At 39.9% G+C, this 16,364-nt stretch overlaps 1 protein-coding gene across 4 annotated transcripts in view; it reads right to left on the bottom strand.

The window, feature by feature from the left end:
- Positions 1 to 4,682: 4,682 nt before the first annotated feature.
- LOC125239821 (kinesin-like protein KIF3A) overlaps positions 4,683 to 16,364 on the bottom strand; it is a 49,466-nt gene continuing 37,784 nt past the window's right edge. For 2 of the 4 annotated variants that reach the window (XM_048147530.1, XM_048147529.1), the window contains exons 8-14: positions 13,184 to 13,236; positions 12,375 to 12,502; positions 11,778 to 11,854; positions 10,005 to 10,185; positions 9,089 to 9,325; positions 5,923 to 6,039; positions 4,686 to 5,493 (exon numbers count right to left, since the gene is read on the bottom strand). In XM_048147530.1, coding sequence (XP_048003487.1) covers positions 5,374 to 5,493; positions 5,923 to 6,039; positions 9,089 to 9,325; positions 10,005 to 10,185; positions 11,778 to 11,854; positions 12,375 to 12,502; positions 13,184 to 13,236 — 913 coding nt within the window. In that variant the 3' untranslated portion in view covers positions 4,686 to 5,373. Of the gene's footprint in view, positions 5,494 to 5,922; positions 6,040 to 9,088; positions 9,326 to 9,907; positions 10,186 to 11,777; positions 11,855 to 12,374; positions 12,503 to 13,183; positions 13,237 to 16,364 lie in introns of those variants that run through there. The other 2 variants (XM_048147531.1, XM_048147532.1) reach the window with 2 other exon arrangements.

The raw sequence follows: 16,364 nt of genomic DNA, 5'->3' as shown, positions 1-16,364 counted from the left end.
ACGTGATGCACACGTGTCGCATGTGATGTGATTTCGTGGCACCTTCTCGTTTTTGTGTGTTCCTTTTTGTAATATTTTTCTCTTTTGTGTGTGTGCGAATAAAATTAATTCTATTCTATTCTATTCTATTCTATGTGAGTGTCAAACTCATGATAGCTGTGCAGAAAAAGCAAAAAGGATAGACTACTATCGACTTTAACGGTTTGGCTGTTAGCAAGTAGTGCGTCTACTCTCTACTCTAAGTAGAGCGCTTTAATTAAATGAAAAAAAAAATTTTTTTTCGTGATTATTTTAACATTGAGTACTGACCGCAGTTGTGAAGATCTTGTACAAGCGTTTGTTCTCAGTGTAAGTTTTCCGGCTGAAGTCCACTCTGGCTGCGTGGTACTGGCGGCTCCCGGCCGGCATCACGTGCCAGCGACTGTCCACCCGACCCTGCGGAGGACGATCATCTATAAAGTCTAGTTTAGAATAGAATAGAATAATTCAGCATGGCGTCCTGAGAAGGCATTGAAATTATCATGTGACTAAAGAAATATCATGTGAACAATGTCCTTCAGGCTATCTAGCTAACGTGCCAATCATTTACGCAAGACGCAAGATGTAAACACAAATAAACAGTGTTTTATAAGAAAAGTGTAAGTATCTGACTCTGGTACTTTTAATGTAGACATTACATTTGATTATTCCATCAAGTTTTGTCACCGCATATTTTCAATAGTCGACAACTCGATATCTAGCGTTGAGTAGCAGATTTATCAGTGGGTAAGTAGACACCAGGTGTCGCGACTGATAAAGAGTACCGTAACAATCATAGTAACAATTAAGAAAAATACGTGCATGGTGACATCTAGTGTGAAGAAGCAGCACTGATAAATCCGTTGCTTGACGCTAGATGGCGACTACGAAAATAAGACGCGTTTAGGCAAGTTATTTTTACTGTATGCTTGTTTCTCAATATTTAGTAATAACGGAGCAGTGGTTTCTACAATACACTTTTCGTAAGTTATGACATCTAGTGTCAAATAGCGGTACTGATAACTCCGCTATTCAACGCTAGATGTCTCTATGTTAAAGAACTTGTTTCTATAGTGTACACTTACCCGGGAATAGTGGTTGTTTCTGATGAAGCGCAGCATGATCAAGTTGTCTCGCTGCAGCTGCAGCGCCGCCGCCGTGCTGCGGAACGCGAGCGGAGTCGTGAGCCGCAGCAGCGGCGCTGTCGTGTCCACTTTGCAGCGGACGTGGGCGAACTGGAGAACATTTCAAATATTGCTAACAGTTTTTATATGAGGCATGTGGCGTACTCTAGAAGAAAGGCTTTTGCTCAGCAATGAGCGATAAAGGGACATTAGTCCGTTGCTTCTGGAAAGTTATGTATGAAAATGTTGGCATAATTAATGGAAGATTTTTTTTGATTGGGATATGTACATTATAGGCCGAAGTTATTTTTCATCAACCCTCCCCATCCCTCCCCCCTCTGCGTCACCCCTCTTCCCCCCTTAAATAGCCGAAAATGCGGTTTTTCGCGATTTCTGACAAAACCGTTGTAGATACAGAAAAAGCGTGTAGGAAAAAAGTAATCCTTGATAAATTTACTACAAATCGTTCATTGACACTTTGGTTCTAGCACTTATAGGTTTCGCGTGATCCATCACGAAAGTTGGTCCTTTACTGCAATTTTCTTTAGTGAATGTTAAGTTTTCTCCCAAATTGCTTACGAAATCTGTTTGATATTACTAAAATATTATAAACTGAAAATGAATTTCAGGGGGAAAAATCACTACCATGGGTGGGACTTGAACTCACGGCTACTGGATTGATACTCCAGGGCTCCACCAACAGCTACCAAAAGCTCATCCCCAGTCATAGATACACTATATAGATCAATGGTACTCCTAGCGACTACTACCGTGAAAATATTACGTCTTAAATAGTTACTGGAATTCCAAGACATATTGGAAATTCCACCCATGGTAGTGATTTTTCCCCCTTAATTTTATTTTAGTCATGAGTTACAATATTTTAGTTATATCAAACAAATTTCGACGATTTCGTATGCATTTTGGGCGAAAACTTAACATTCACTAAAGAAGATTGCAGCAAAGGACCAACTTTCGTGACGGATCACGCGTAAACTATAAGTGCTAGAACCAGTGTTAATGAATGATTTGTAGTAAATTTATTAAGGATTACTTCGTTCCTACGCGCTTTTTCTGTATCTTCAACAGTTTTGTCAGAAATCGAGAAAAACCCCATTTTCGGCACTTTAAGGGAGGGTAGAGGGGTGACGCAGAGGAGGGAGGAGTGGGGAGGGTTGATGAAAAATAACTTCGGTCTATAACGTACATATTTCAATTTAAAAAAACCTTCCATTAATTATGCCGTAATTTTAGCTAATTTCCCCCTGCTACATGGGATACCCGTAATGCAATCCCAGAGGGATGACAAAGGTGCATTTGAAATGAAAGTACGTACTGATGTGCCGACGGAAAGTTTCAAAAATTCTGAAATTTTCACACAGGAAAACTTCGAAAACTTTCCATACTTCGTATGGACAATTGTATGGATGGAAACTTTCCATTTCATAAATTTAAATTCCCTTTATTTTTCGTGAAAGTTTCGTGAATTTTTCAAGAAATTTAAGATTTTTTTGGAAAGTTTCTGCAACTTGCACGCATTTTCTTTGAAGTTTGGCTTGAAACTTTACGATTCCGGGCAGTACAAATGTCGCCAAATACTATTGGAGTACGATGAAGGAAGATAAATTTAGAAAAAGCGCTGTTGGCAGTTTATTGACCCTCATGTTTATACAGATATAGGTATAATATATTCATGTATTTATCAACAGATGGCACTATACAAAAGTGCCAGCTTTACCATTTAGTTTTAGTTCAGCTACTCGCCAACAGATGGCGCTGCCATCAAAAACAATTTATCACGGAAAACTTACTTTGTCCGGTCGCTTCTTCTTTCTGAGCAGCTTCTTCAGCGGGAGCGGCTCGGCGGGCGGCGGGGAGCGGATGGACTCGTGCGATTGGACCTTCTTTAGTATCGAATCTAACTTCATGTTTACTGCTGATGATGACGCTGTGGTAAGGAGTGACGTCTAAGCCATAGAGGAATAAGTAAGGGAAGAGTTGTAACTCCATATGAGCAATTCCCGTTAAGTATGTACATTTGGGTCACGTCTCCGATTTTAATTAAAATTGGTAGGCTGATAGAGTCCATGATGCTGAGCAAGATCCACTAGGTTTCCCAAAATGTCCTAGGTTGATTGTATGAAACTTTCCTTATTTGTTACCGAAAATGCATAGAAATCTGGTAACAAAAAAGGAAAGTTTCATACAATCAACCTAGGACATTTTGGGAAACCTAGTGGATCTTGCTCAGCATCATGGACTCTATCAGCCTACCAATTTTTATCCAAATCGGAGACGTGATCCAAATGTACAAAGTTAACGGGAATTGCTCATATATCAATAAAATGAGAGTTATTTGACTACCGGTCTGGCTCAGTCGGTAATAAGCCTGCCTGCTAAGCCGCGGTCCTAGGTTCGAATCCCGGTGAGGGTATTTATTTGTGTGATGAGGTATACTTGTTCCTGGGTCATGGATGTTTTCTATGTATATAAGTATGTATTTATCTATTTAAGTATGTATATCGTCGCTTAGCACCCATAGTACAAGCTTTGCTTAGTTTGGGGCTAAGTTGATCTGTGTAAGGTGTCCCCAATATTTATTTATTTATTTGTAGTGACATCACGTCATCCACGCGTCATTATCAGTACTGCTATGTGTCAATAGATGTCGCGACGAACATAAACTCTAATGCTCAACATTAGCTAATATTACAATAGTATTAATCAGTACCCTGTTTTAAATTCCTTCTGCTTGTAATATAAGTTGTAAACTGTTTTAATATTACATTTTTGGCAGACGCGACACTGTTGACACCTAGTGTCGAGTAGTGGTGATAATTTACGCTATTTGACGCTAAATGTGACTACAAATAACTTGCATTTACTGATGTATGGAGTTACAACTCTCTCTATACTTATTCTCTATGCTATTGGCTTAGCGGGCTTAGCACTTGTACAGTCGCCATCAGATATATAAGAGCGCCCGAGGTACTCAAAAATATCTGAACACGCCTCTAACGCCTAGGCAATAGAGGCGTGTTCAGATATTTTTGAGTACCTCGGGCGCTCTTATATATCTGATGGAGACTGTATAAGGAAGTGGGCCTGTTTTCTCTGTAGCTGACCATACTTCCATGGTGCACTTGTCATGAAACTTGACTTTCTCATGAATTAATAAACTACTACATATTTATTTTGTTACTTACAGTTAGACTATAAATAAACACGATTACAAAAGGTGTTGACTATTCACGGCCCAAAAATAAAAAATAAGTAAATAATGAACTATTATTATGCACTAGAATTTATGTCATTTCTACAAGAAATCTATGTGGCTTATGTACATTTTTAATGTCAAGTTATTCAACGTCATACATATTCAACCTAAATATTCATACTTGTGATATTTTATTGAAAACGGCAGTTTTTTTTTTCAGGATTGCTTTCTTTGCATTCATAAACATTGTAGTGTGTTAAAAAAAAAAATTTTGGTTATAATAAAACAATTTGAGTAGGTTATTTAATATTTATTATTGAATATATTAGTTTATTACAATTAAAAGTGTAAAAATACGAATTGTGCGACATCACACAAAATTAAAATCACAAATAATAGAGAGATCAGTATCTTGAAATAACAAATATTGATGTATTTTTTATTTTATTTTTAAATATTTTAATGCTCGAATACAAAATAATCTACAATTAAGAAATAAAATAACAAAAATCACTGGAATGCGACTAGTATTAGAAATATTATAATACTAAGGATTAATAATTAATTCTAGTAATACAAATTCATTTGGTTATATATAAAAATACTTTTAGTTTTACCAAGTTTACTAAATGTTTTGATATAAGTGAGTGTGCACGGGAAAACGTCCCACTTTGTCCATTGCTATAAAGCCGCTTTGTCAGTTTATTCATTTAAAGATACAAGTAAATCTCGCCTTAATGGTAACCGACAAAGTGGGACGTTTTACTAAACACACTCACATTATTAAAGTAATATTTTTATTAAGGTTTGAAGGTATTTTCACATTTTATTGTTAAAAATTGTGTCATGAATTCATCACAGAATTTCTGTGTTAAAATAGATCGTTTCATGTAAAAAATGTGACTGAATAGCCTCTCTGTGTTGACCATGTTGAATTGTAGCTAGTGCCTAGTCTTAGCATAAAAAAGCTGTCAATATTGAGCTCTACCGCACACAAGAAAGCGAAATCCTTGTCTACTGCCTGGCGCGCGCCGCGGCGGTGTGCGGACGCGGCACGGCGGACGCGGGCGGACGCGGGCGCGCGTTCACGGACGCGTACGACAGGTAGCGGCAAGACAGGTCTGGCGGCTCCATCTGTAATATAAATAATTATGTAAAAACAATACTCTGTTTTTGAGCAATCGTGCAAAAACATTCAACATAATTTAGACAAAAACTTAATTCACAAAAATGCGAGAGCGTTTTGTATATCCGTGACCGCTCTCCGGACCCATGTGTCTGATAATCGATAAAACTTCCAAAAGCGCGATGTAGAATTCGCAGCGCCACGTTCAACGCCACCTAGCGTGATATTGAGTAAACTTATAACGAGTTGTTGACGAGAGACGAGGCGGACACACTCATATTGTTGCCGGTATAAGCGACGCACTTCACCTGCCACTCGCCACTACAAATATATCCCTGACCTTATACATATACCACTCGATAAAACTTTCGTTAGCGCGATGCAGGATTCGCCACGGTCGGTTCAGCGCCATCTAACGTGATATTCAGTAAACTTACATGCTTATGCTGGCGTGGCGGAGCAGGGGCACTCATGTTGTTGCCGGTGTACGCGACGCACTTCACCTGCCACTCGCCCAGCTGCTCGTTCCAGTGGACATATTGCTCAATCAGCGCCTGAAAAAGTAAAAATTATTATTAACACGTGTTTTATCTTATAAATATTAATCATCTCAATCAGTAACCATGGTAACAAGTGACGATTTGTAAGAAATAAAATTGCAAATTCTCTCTCTGCTAATCATCAAAAACAAAATTAAAAGGTTTTCAATCGTGATCTTGAAATGTAATCCAGAAACAGGTCTGTGTTTTTATCTTCAGAGAGTTGTGTCTCTTCGTTAGTTGCGACACTAGAATCACCTATCCTATTGTCAAGTAGTAGCTCTGCTGAGTCCGCTACTTGACGCTAGATGTCGACTCTGAATATGGGCAGCATTTTGGTTATAACTAAACGGAGCTCAAGAGATGTTGCTCCTCTTATGTCTAACATTTTACCTGGTACGGGTATGTAAGAGTCCAGCACTAGATCAGACAGTTGTATCTCACTCAAAGCCTTGACAGAATCCAATACTCCTTCCATCCTCTCTACTAACCGGCTAACAGAAGTCTACAATATTCTCCAATCTTGACTCCTTAGACTTGACAGAGACAGAATGCCTTCCATCCTGTTCTGATGACCCTCACCTGGTATTCCTTGGGTATGTAAGAGTCCAGCACTAGATCAGCCAGTTGTATCTCCCTCCTCAAAGCCCTGACAGAGTCTAAGATCCCCTCCATCCTCTCTACTAACCAGCTCAGAAGTCTACAATATTCTCCAATCTTGACTCCTTAGACTTGACAGAGACAGAATGCCTTCCATCCTGTTCTGATGACCCTCACCTGGTACTCCTTGGGTATGTAAGAGTCCAGCACTAGATCAGCCAGTTGTATCTCCCTCCTCAAAGTCCTGACGGAGTCTAAGATCCCCTCCATCTTCTCCACTAACTAGCTCAGAACTCAAGAATATTCTACAGTCTTGGTGACTCCTTAGACCTGACAGAGACAGAATGACTTCCATCCTACTCTGGTGACCCTCACCTGGTACTCCTTGGGTATGCAAGAGTCCAGCACTAGATCAGCTAACTGTATTTCCCTCCTCAAAGCCCTGACAGAGTCAGAATGCTTTCCATCTCTTTCTGTTGATCTGCCAACTGCTTTAGCGGAGTTGAGACTTGCTAGAACTTTCTCTTGGCTACGTGCCATCTCACCTGATATTCCTTGGGAATGTAAGAGTCCAACACTAGGTCAGCTAACTGTATCTCCCTCCTCAAAGCCCTGACAGAGTCCAGAATCCCCTCCATCTCCCGCTGTTGCTCCCGCTACTGATCAGCCAGCTCTGCTTTGGCGGAGTTGAGGAGTTGGACGGCGCGCTTGAGCTTTCTGACAGAGACAGAATGCCTTCCATCCTGATCTGATGTCCCTCACCTGGTATTCCTTGAGTATGTAAGAATCCAGCACTAGATCAGCCAACTGTGTCTTCCTCCTCAAAACCCTGAGAGCCCAAGATCCCTTCCATCCTCTCTACTAACCAGCTAACAGAAGTCTAGAATATTCTCCAACCTTGACTCCTTAGACCTAACAGAGACAGAATGCCTTCCATCCTGTTCTGATGACCCTCACCTGGTATTCCTTGGGTATGTAAGAGTCCAGCACTAGATCAGCCAGTTGTATCTCCCTCCTCAAAGCCCTGACAGAGTCTAAGATCCCCTCCATCCTCTCTACTAACCAGCTAACAGAAGTCTAGAATATTCTCCAACCTTGACTCCTTAGACCTGACAGAGACAGAATGCCTTCCATCCTACTCTGATGTCCCTCACCTGGTACTCCTTGGGTATGTAAGAGTCCAGCACTAGATCAGCCAGTTGTATCTCCCTCCTCAAAGCCCTGACAGAGTCTAAGATCCCCTCCATCCTCTCTACTAACCAGCTCAGAAGTCTACAATATTCTCCAATCTTGACTCCTTAGACTTGACAGAGACAGAATGCCTTCCATCCTGTTCTGATGACCCTCACCTGGTATTCCTTGGGTATGTAAGAGTCCAGCACTAGATCAGCCAGTTGTATCTCCCTCCTCAAAGCCCTGACAGAGTCTAAGATCCCCTCCATCCTCTCTACTAACCAGCTCAGAAGTCTACAATATTCTCCAATCTTGACTCCTTAGACTTGACAGAGACAGAATGCCTTCCATCCTGTTCTGATGACCCTCACCTGGTATTCCTTGGGTATGTAAGAGTCCAGCACTAGATCAGCCAGTTGTATCTCCCTCCTCAAAGTACTGACGGAGTCTAAGATCCCCTCCATCTTCTCCACTGACTAGCTCAGAACTCAAGAATATTCTAGTCTTGGTGACTCCTTAGAGCTGACAGAGACAAAATGCCTTCCATCCTGTTCTGATGACCCTCACCTGGTACTCCTTGGGTATGTAAGAATCCAGCACTAGATCAGCCAACTGTGTCTTCCTCCTCAAAACCCTGAGAGCCCAAGATCCCTTCCAGCCTCTCTACTAACCAGCTAACAGAAGTCTAGAACATTCTCCAACCTTGCCTCCTTAGACCTGACAGAGACAGAATGCCTTCCATCCTATTCTGAAGACCTTCACCTGATCATCCAACTGTATCTCCCCCCTCAAAGCCCTGACAGAGTCCAAGATCCCCTCCATCTTCTCCACTAACTAGCTCAGAAGTCAATATTCTCCAACCTTGACTCCTTAGACCGGACAGAGACAGAATGCCTTCCATCCTGTTCTGATGTCCCTCACCTGGTACTCCTTGGGTATGTAAGAGTCCAGCACTAGATCAGCCAGTTGTATCTCCCCCCTCAAAGCCCTGACAGAGTCTAAGATCCCCTCCATCCTCTCTACTAACCAGCTCAGAAGTCTACAATATTCTCCAATCTTGACTCCTTAGACTTGACAGAGACAGAATGCCTTCCATCCTGTTCTGATGACCCTCACCTGGTATTCCTTGGGTATGTAAGAATCCAGCACTAGATATGCCAGTTGTATCTCCCTCCTCAAAGCCCTGACAGAGTCAGAATGCCTTCCATCTCTCTCTGTTGATCAGCCAACTCAACTGCTTTAGCGGAGTTGAGACTTGCTAGAACTTTCTCTTGGCTACGTGCCATCTCACCTGATATTCCTTGGGAATGTAAGAGTCCAGCACTAGATCAGCCAGCTGTATCTCCCTCCTCAGAGCCCTGACAGAGTCCAGAATCCCCTCCATCTCCCGCTGTTGCTCCCGCTGCTGATCAGCCAGCTCTGCTTTGGCGGAGTTGAGGAGTTGGACGGCGCGCTTGAGCTTTCTGGTCTTGGCTGCGTTTTCCTCCTGGAGGGAGGAGTAGCGCTCTTCGATGTCTAGACGCTCAGCCTGTAAATAAAAAATAAGTTTTTTTGCAAAAAAACCATTTCACAAGCCTTTATCGCCGACTGTACCTTTCTTTCAACAGTCATCTACTGCTCGCCGAGACGTTTCTAAAAACCCCTTACTCGTTGGGATTACGACGTTTCATAACAGAGTGCCTATGACCACGGCTCCATCATCAGATCGGCTCCATGATACCATAATATTGCATTGTCACGTGATTTACATATGTGTGCAAAATTTCAGCTCAATCGGAAACCGGGAAGTGGGTCAAATTGAGCTTCTACGTTTTGACGCAAATTAACATACTACCACTTGCACCAACGAAAATGGAGGGATAACCCGGGAATCTCTTTTCCAAATAAGTAATGTGAGAAACTCACACATACCACAACACATCACATGTATACCTATATGTTCCACTCCATCCAATGCTTGTAATATGATATGCAATAAATAATTCTAATTCTAATTCTCAAAACTTCCAACTTCTGCAAATTTTCTTGCAGCAGCTCAATAAACCCTTCTTTGCTCCAACTTTATGGGAGCTTGTTCTAGAACCTTGCAAAGAGAGTTCCTAGTTCCTACCCCTTTCGGCTGCAGATCCTCCTGTAGGTACCCTTTGCTGTAACTTCCCGGCAGCTAGGCTTGTTCTAGAAGATGGCCTTGTCCAGAAGGTTCCTACCTCTTTCTTCTGCAAGTCTTCTTGCAGCCGCAGTTCTATGAGTCTCCTCTGCTCTAGTTCCCTGGCAGCTTGTTCTAGAAGTCGCCTCTGAGCGTCAGCCTTGTCCAGAAGATTCTCTCCACCAACGAGAACCTTGGACTCGAGGCGCTGGAGTTTGTCTTTTAGTTCTTCTTGCTGTTTCCTGCAAAGGGAATTAAAAAAAGTTAATTAAGAGATTTTGTCAACTACGAGATGAAATACATTAAAGGATTTCTGACCGGTACGGTAAATTAGTCTAGAGGCACAGTATAATAAAAAGTACTATCGTATAGTATGGCCACTCCCGCTCCCCGCTGAAAGTGCCGCCCAACCCCTCTCGGTTACCTCACAGTTACCGCCTGTCAAGAACGAGAACAGTCGACCTGTCATATTTCACTCATACAAGCATGGTACGCGTTCACCTACACGAGCTTAGACTGTGTGCTAGGAACGCGCCTCTTTCATATATTTGATCGCCAGTGTCCGAAATGTGCTAGAGGTAAGCTGGAGACCCAGGTTTGATGGACTTGGTCGTTTTTAGGGTTCCGTAATCAACTAGGAACCCTTATAGTTTCTCCATGTCTGTCTGTCCGTCCGTCCGTCCGTCCGTCCGACCGTCCGTCCGTCCGTCCGTCCGTCCGTCCGTCCGTCCGCGGATAATCTCAGTAACCGTAAGCACTAGAAAGCTGAAATTTGGTACCAATATGTATATCAATCACGCCAACAAAGTGCAAAAATAAAAAATGTTTTATTAGGGTACCCTACATGTAAAGTGGGGGCAGATATTTTTTTTCATTCCAACCCCAACATGTGATATATTGTTGGATAGGTATTTAAAAATGAATAAGGGTTTACTAAGATCGTTTTTTGATAATATTAATATTTTCGGAAATAATCGCTCCTAAAGGAAAAAACCGGCCAAGAGCGTGTCGGGCCACGCTCAGTGTAGGGTTCCGTAGTTTTCCATATTTTTCTCAAAAACCACTGAACCTATCGAGTTCAAAACAATTTTCCAAGAAAGTATTTATAAAGTTCAACTTTTGTGATTTTTTTCATATTTTTTAAACATATGGTTCAAAAGTTAGAGGGGGGGGGACGCACTTTTTTTTACTTTAGGAGCGATTATTTCCGAAAATATTAATATTATCAAAAAACGATCTTAGTAAACCCTTATTCATTTTTTAATACCTATCCAACAATATATCACACGTTGGGGTTGGAATGAAAAAAAATATCAGCCCCCACTTTACATGTAGGGGGGGTACCATAATAAAACATTTTTTTCCATTTTTTATTTTTGCACTTTGTTGGCGTGATTGATATACATATTGGTACCAAATTTCAGCTTTCTAGTGCTAACGGTTACTGAGATTATCCGCGGACGGACGGACGGACGGACGGACGGACGGACGGACGGACGGACGGACGGACGGACGGACGGACGGACGGACGGACGGACAGACAGACATGGCGAAACTATAAGGGTTCCTAGTTGACTACGGAACCCTAAAAAAGTGTGTCCCCCCCTCTAACTTTTGAACCATATATTTAAAAAATATGAAAAAAATCACAAAAGTAGAACTTTATAAAGACTTTCTAGGAAAATTGTTTTGAACTTGATAGAGTCAGTAGTTTTTGAGAATAATACGGAAAACTACGGAACCCTACCTACACTGCGCGTGGCCCGACACGCTCTTGGCCGGTTTTTTTTTTTAGTATTTTCCGTTAAAAAAAAATCTATGATTAAACATTTACTTGGTTCTCTGTAATTCCGCCTTCTTCTCTTCCAGCACTTTCCTCGCTTGGTTCGCTTTTTCTCGGTTCAGCTTCTCCTACGAAAGAAAATATTGAAATAAAGTTTAGTGCTACGAATATAAAATGTAACCTCCAAATTTAAAATTGCATTTTTAACAAGTTTGACGTGTCTGTTTGTCTATATGTGTGTCTGTCTGTGGCATCGTAGCTCCCGAACGGGTGAACCGATTTAGATTTAGTTTTTTTTTTGTATGAAAACTGGAGTGCTCTTAGCCATGTTTCATGAAAATCGGTCGGGGTTTTTTTCAAAATGTAAGTTTTGTTTTAGGTTTGGACTCATATAAGTATTTTTTTTTTTATGAAATAGGCAGCAAACGAGCTGACGAGCCGCTTGATGGGAAGCAGTCATCGCCGCCCATGGACATAAGCAACATCAGAGGAGCCACTTATGCGTTGCCGGCCTTTGAGAACCATCTTCTTAAAGAACCCCATGTCATAGCGCAAGGGAAACACCTCAGAAGGCAGCTCATTCCACAACTTGCACGTTCTGGGCAAAACGAGCGAATTTAATGATTTAATATTGATATTGTATTGTACCTTCTCTTCTCTTCTCAGTCTGCGCAACTCCTTCCTCTCCTCGGGGCCGAGTGAGTCCAGTTCCGACTCAGTGAGCGTGTCGTCAGTGAGCTCACCCTCGCTCAACTCGGCTTCTTCTTCTTCCAATTCTGTGAGAAAAACACACATTTTGCCAAAATATTATATTGAATCAAAGTTTTTATTTTTATTTTATTTATTTGGAGATCCAACAACTATGACATAACATATATAAGACATACATACAGTAAATGAGATGAAATGTTTATTTTCCAAGTAGGCATATTACAATGCGCATATGAACGTCAAATAAAGCTACGCCGGCTCTAACCCTACGCCTCAGCCTCGAGAAGATTTCTGTCCCCCCTCAGTTGGAGGGGGGTATCCACTATGGAACCGGCAAGAAACTCGGCGGGCCACTTGCTTTCAAAACATTACATCTTATAATTAACATGCATTAAAAAACTAGAAAAAAATAAGATTATTGATTAATAAGAGATGTATACTTGTATAGTCTCTAAGTGTCAAAGTACATATAAAAAAAAGCAAAATTTTATACAGGAAGCCAGTTACAGGAAGTCACTGGTAGTGACATTTTATATGACATAGGCACTAAAGTTTAATCTATCAAAGAGAATTGATGTAGAGGATTTCTGTTAAAGTGAACCTTATTTTCTTTCCCAGTAATAATATTAGTGCTATCTAAACGAGCATTTTTTTATGGTTCCCTGGGAACTTTTTTTCCAGGATTAGCAAAGTAATCTCCTAGATTTTGATTTTCTAGATACCTACTTCTTGAAAAACATGCTTACCATTTTCATTTTCTTCCAACTGTTTCTTGAGTTGATCAATCTCTTGTTGAAACCTGCGGCAAATAATTTTATTTAAAGCTTAATAAATATTAAAATATGGCCGACCCAGTTATTTGTGATATTAACATTTTATATGGACACATAACATTTGCACTAGGGTTTGCAAAAACCGGTTAACTTTAAAAACCGGTTAATAACCGAACCTATATCTTCAAAACCGGTTAACCGGTTTTTAACCGGTTTTGCGGATTTTTAGTAAATTACCGTACTACGCAATAATATTACCATTACCTTCAAGAATTCTGTTGTTTATGATATCGTAGCAGGTATTACTTGCACGATGAAGATCATTTTTATCCAGTTTTTGGAAATTTTGTAAAATGCAGAAGTTTAAGAACAAAATATTTGTCAGTTGTGCGTTTTCTAAGCATGTCGCGGAGGTCTACAGCTCCCAGAGACACTAGTAGTACAAGGAATTAACGTAAGACAACCAAGATTTACATTTTCCCTTTATTTTAAAAATATCATTTGATATATGCAGTAGTAATGCATTACCTATGTTAATATACCATGCAACATCTTTGTTAGCTGAATTCCCAAAACTGTATCATCTAAAATTAACTAGTTTAAATTATAATATTTGTATTAACGTAAATTATTGAATGATAGAATTATCTGAATTACTAAATTATTTGAATGTGTCTAATTAAAATAATAATATTTTAAATAGTTAATTAATTATATTGACCAGATAAATTGTAGCATGTTATTATTTAAGTCTGCAAAAAATAAAAGGCTTTTTTATTTATTTTATTATATGCAGTAGAGTCCGGTTATAACGACGCCCAAGGGACCGCTGATATTACGTCGTACTAACTGGACGTCGTACAAAACGAATTTCATTTCGGTTTAAAGATATGTCATTTTTAGGGTTCCGTAGCCAAAATGGCAAAAACGGAACCCTTATAGTTTCGTCATGTCCGTCTGTCCGTCTGTCCGTCTGTCCGTCTGTCCGTCTGTCACAGCCGATTTACTTGGAAACTATAAGTACTACAGTGATGAAATTTGATGGGAATATGTGTTGTATGAACCGCTACAAAATTATGACACTAAATAGTAAAAAAAAGAATTGGGGGTGGGGCCCCCATACATGTAACTGAGGGATGAAATTTTTTTTTTCGATGTACATACCCGTGTGGGGTATCAATGGAAAGGTCTTTTAAAATGATATAAAGTTTTCTAAAAAACATTTTTCTTAAAGTGAACGGTTTTTGAGATATCAGCTCTCAAAGTCGTAAAAAGTATGTCCCCCCCCCTCTATTTTTATAACTACGGGGTATAAAATTCTAAAAAAAATAGAGGTGATGCATGCTAATTAACTCTTTCAACGATTTTTGGTTTGATCAAAGTATCTCTTATAGTTTTTGAGATAGGTTGATTTAACTGTAATTTTTATTTGCTGCTACGGAACCCTTTGTGCGCGAGCCCGACTCGCACTTGGCCGGTTTTTTAGTATGCGTGCTTGCTCATCACCGGCAAATTACTGTCGTATGTCGTAATCATAAATAGTCGCATTCCTTGAACATCGATTTACGTAATTAATATGACAATCGATTTTTTTATTAAGTAAAACTAGTTTAAACGCAATCGAAAAATAAAAAGTGGGTTCTATTTAGCTCATAAGATTAGACCCGAGGCGAACCAATTGTTAAAATTATTAAAACCAATGCTCCAAAAAGTCACATCGCCACAATCTCATCTTGCTACTTGTAGGCAAGACAGGGGACCGTGCTTGGGGCAGAAATACCTTTGTTTCCTCAATTTACTAGTAAAACTAGGTCTTTTTTAGAGTAAGTTTGCATGCGTATATTTATATGCACCCTTTTCATATGTATAAATGACTGTATGTGTTCTAAATAAATAAAAATAAAATAAATAAAATAAAATAAAACGTTGTCGCTCGTCGTTGTAACCGGACTTGACGAACGGATTTTGCGTAAAATTACGTCGTAAAAAGCGGTTGCCTGTGTGGTGACGGGTTAAGAATTTCACCACCCCCTTTCTTCCCGTGGGTGTCGTAGAAGGCGACTATGGGATATGGGTTAAATTGTGGCGTAGGCGAGAGGCTGGCAACCTGTCACTGCAATGTCACAGTTTCGTTTTCTTTCAACCCCTTATTTGCCAAGAGTGGCACTGAAGCTTTAGTGGTTTCATGTGTTCTGCCTACCCCTTTATGGGATACAGGCGTGATTGTATGTATGTATGTGTATGTATGTAAAAAGTGGTTGGTCGTTAAAACCGGAGTCGTAATAAACGGATGTACATTCATAATATCACATATGAAAACCAAACAAATACCTGTGCTTCCATTATTCGGTTATTGTAAGCGGTTGGACGTTAGGTATATGCGGAGTCGTAACACTAACCGGACTCTACTGTATAAAATGTATATTTGAGTGGACTCGGGACTATTGTTTAATCTTCACGTTTAATTAGATTATAAAATCATGATTATACTATGACTTCTTTAAGAAATTCAGTGCAGGTGCGTATTGTTGTCAATGAAAAGTAATAAATAAATCTTTATTGTTACAAAACATTGAAGAATTACGTACTTTTGATCCTTTTTTATGCCTAATTTGGTCGTTTTGGGAAATAAATATAGTTTCGGTTATTAACCGGTTAGAGACTTTGAAAACCGGTTTTTAACCGAGGCCAAAAAGTCTCGGTTAACCGGTTTTTCGGTTAACCGGTTAACCGGTTTGCATACCCTAATTTGCACCTATATATTTAAAAAAAATCGTTTTTTCCTATAGGCTACTTGCCTCCTAGTCAAATCAGCTTCTTTTTAAGAACTGTCATAACGAATTTGAACGACTTGCTAATATGGAATTTATATGAAATCGAATTGAGTGACGTCACGGTCAACTCAGTCACTTTATATATTTCTACCTGACTTATTAAATAGAAATTGGATTTAAAAATAACTTCAGTCCGTGTTTTTCGTATAATTATCCGATGCTTTAGTTCGTGCATGGTATAATAGTTATTTGTTTTACAAGGGGGCAAAGTAGTTGTTTAACCGCACGTGCCAATATTGATGATACCTAAGCAAGCGAAAGATTCCAATATTGAACCACGAGCGTAGCGAGTGGTTCAAAAAGTGGAATCTTGAGCGTTG

This window comes from Leguminivora glycinivorella, chromosome 26 (genome assembly GCF_023078275.1).
Source record: "Leguminivora glycinivorella isolate SPB_JAAS2020 chromosome 26, LegGlyc_1.1, whole genome shotgun sequence".
Lineage (NCBI taxonomy): Eukaryota > Metazoa > Arthropoda > Insecta > Lepidoptera > Tortricidae > Leguminivora > Leguminivora glycinivorella.
This window is presented reverse-complemented; position numbering and strand designations above follow the sequence as displayed.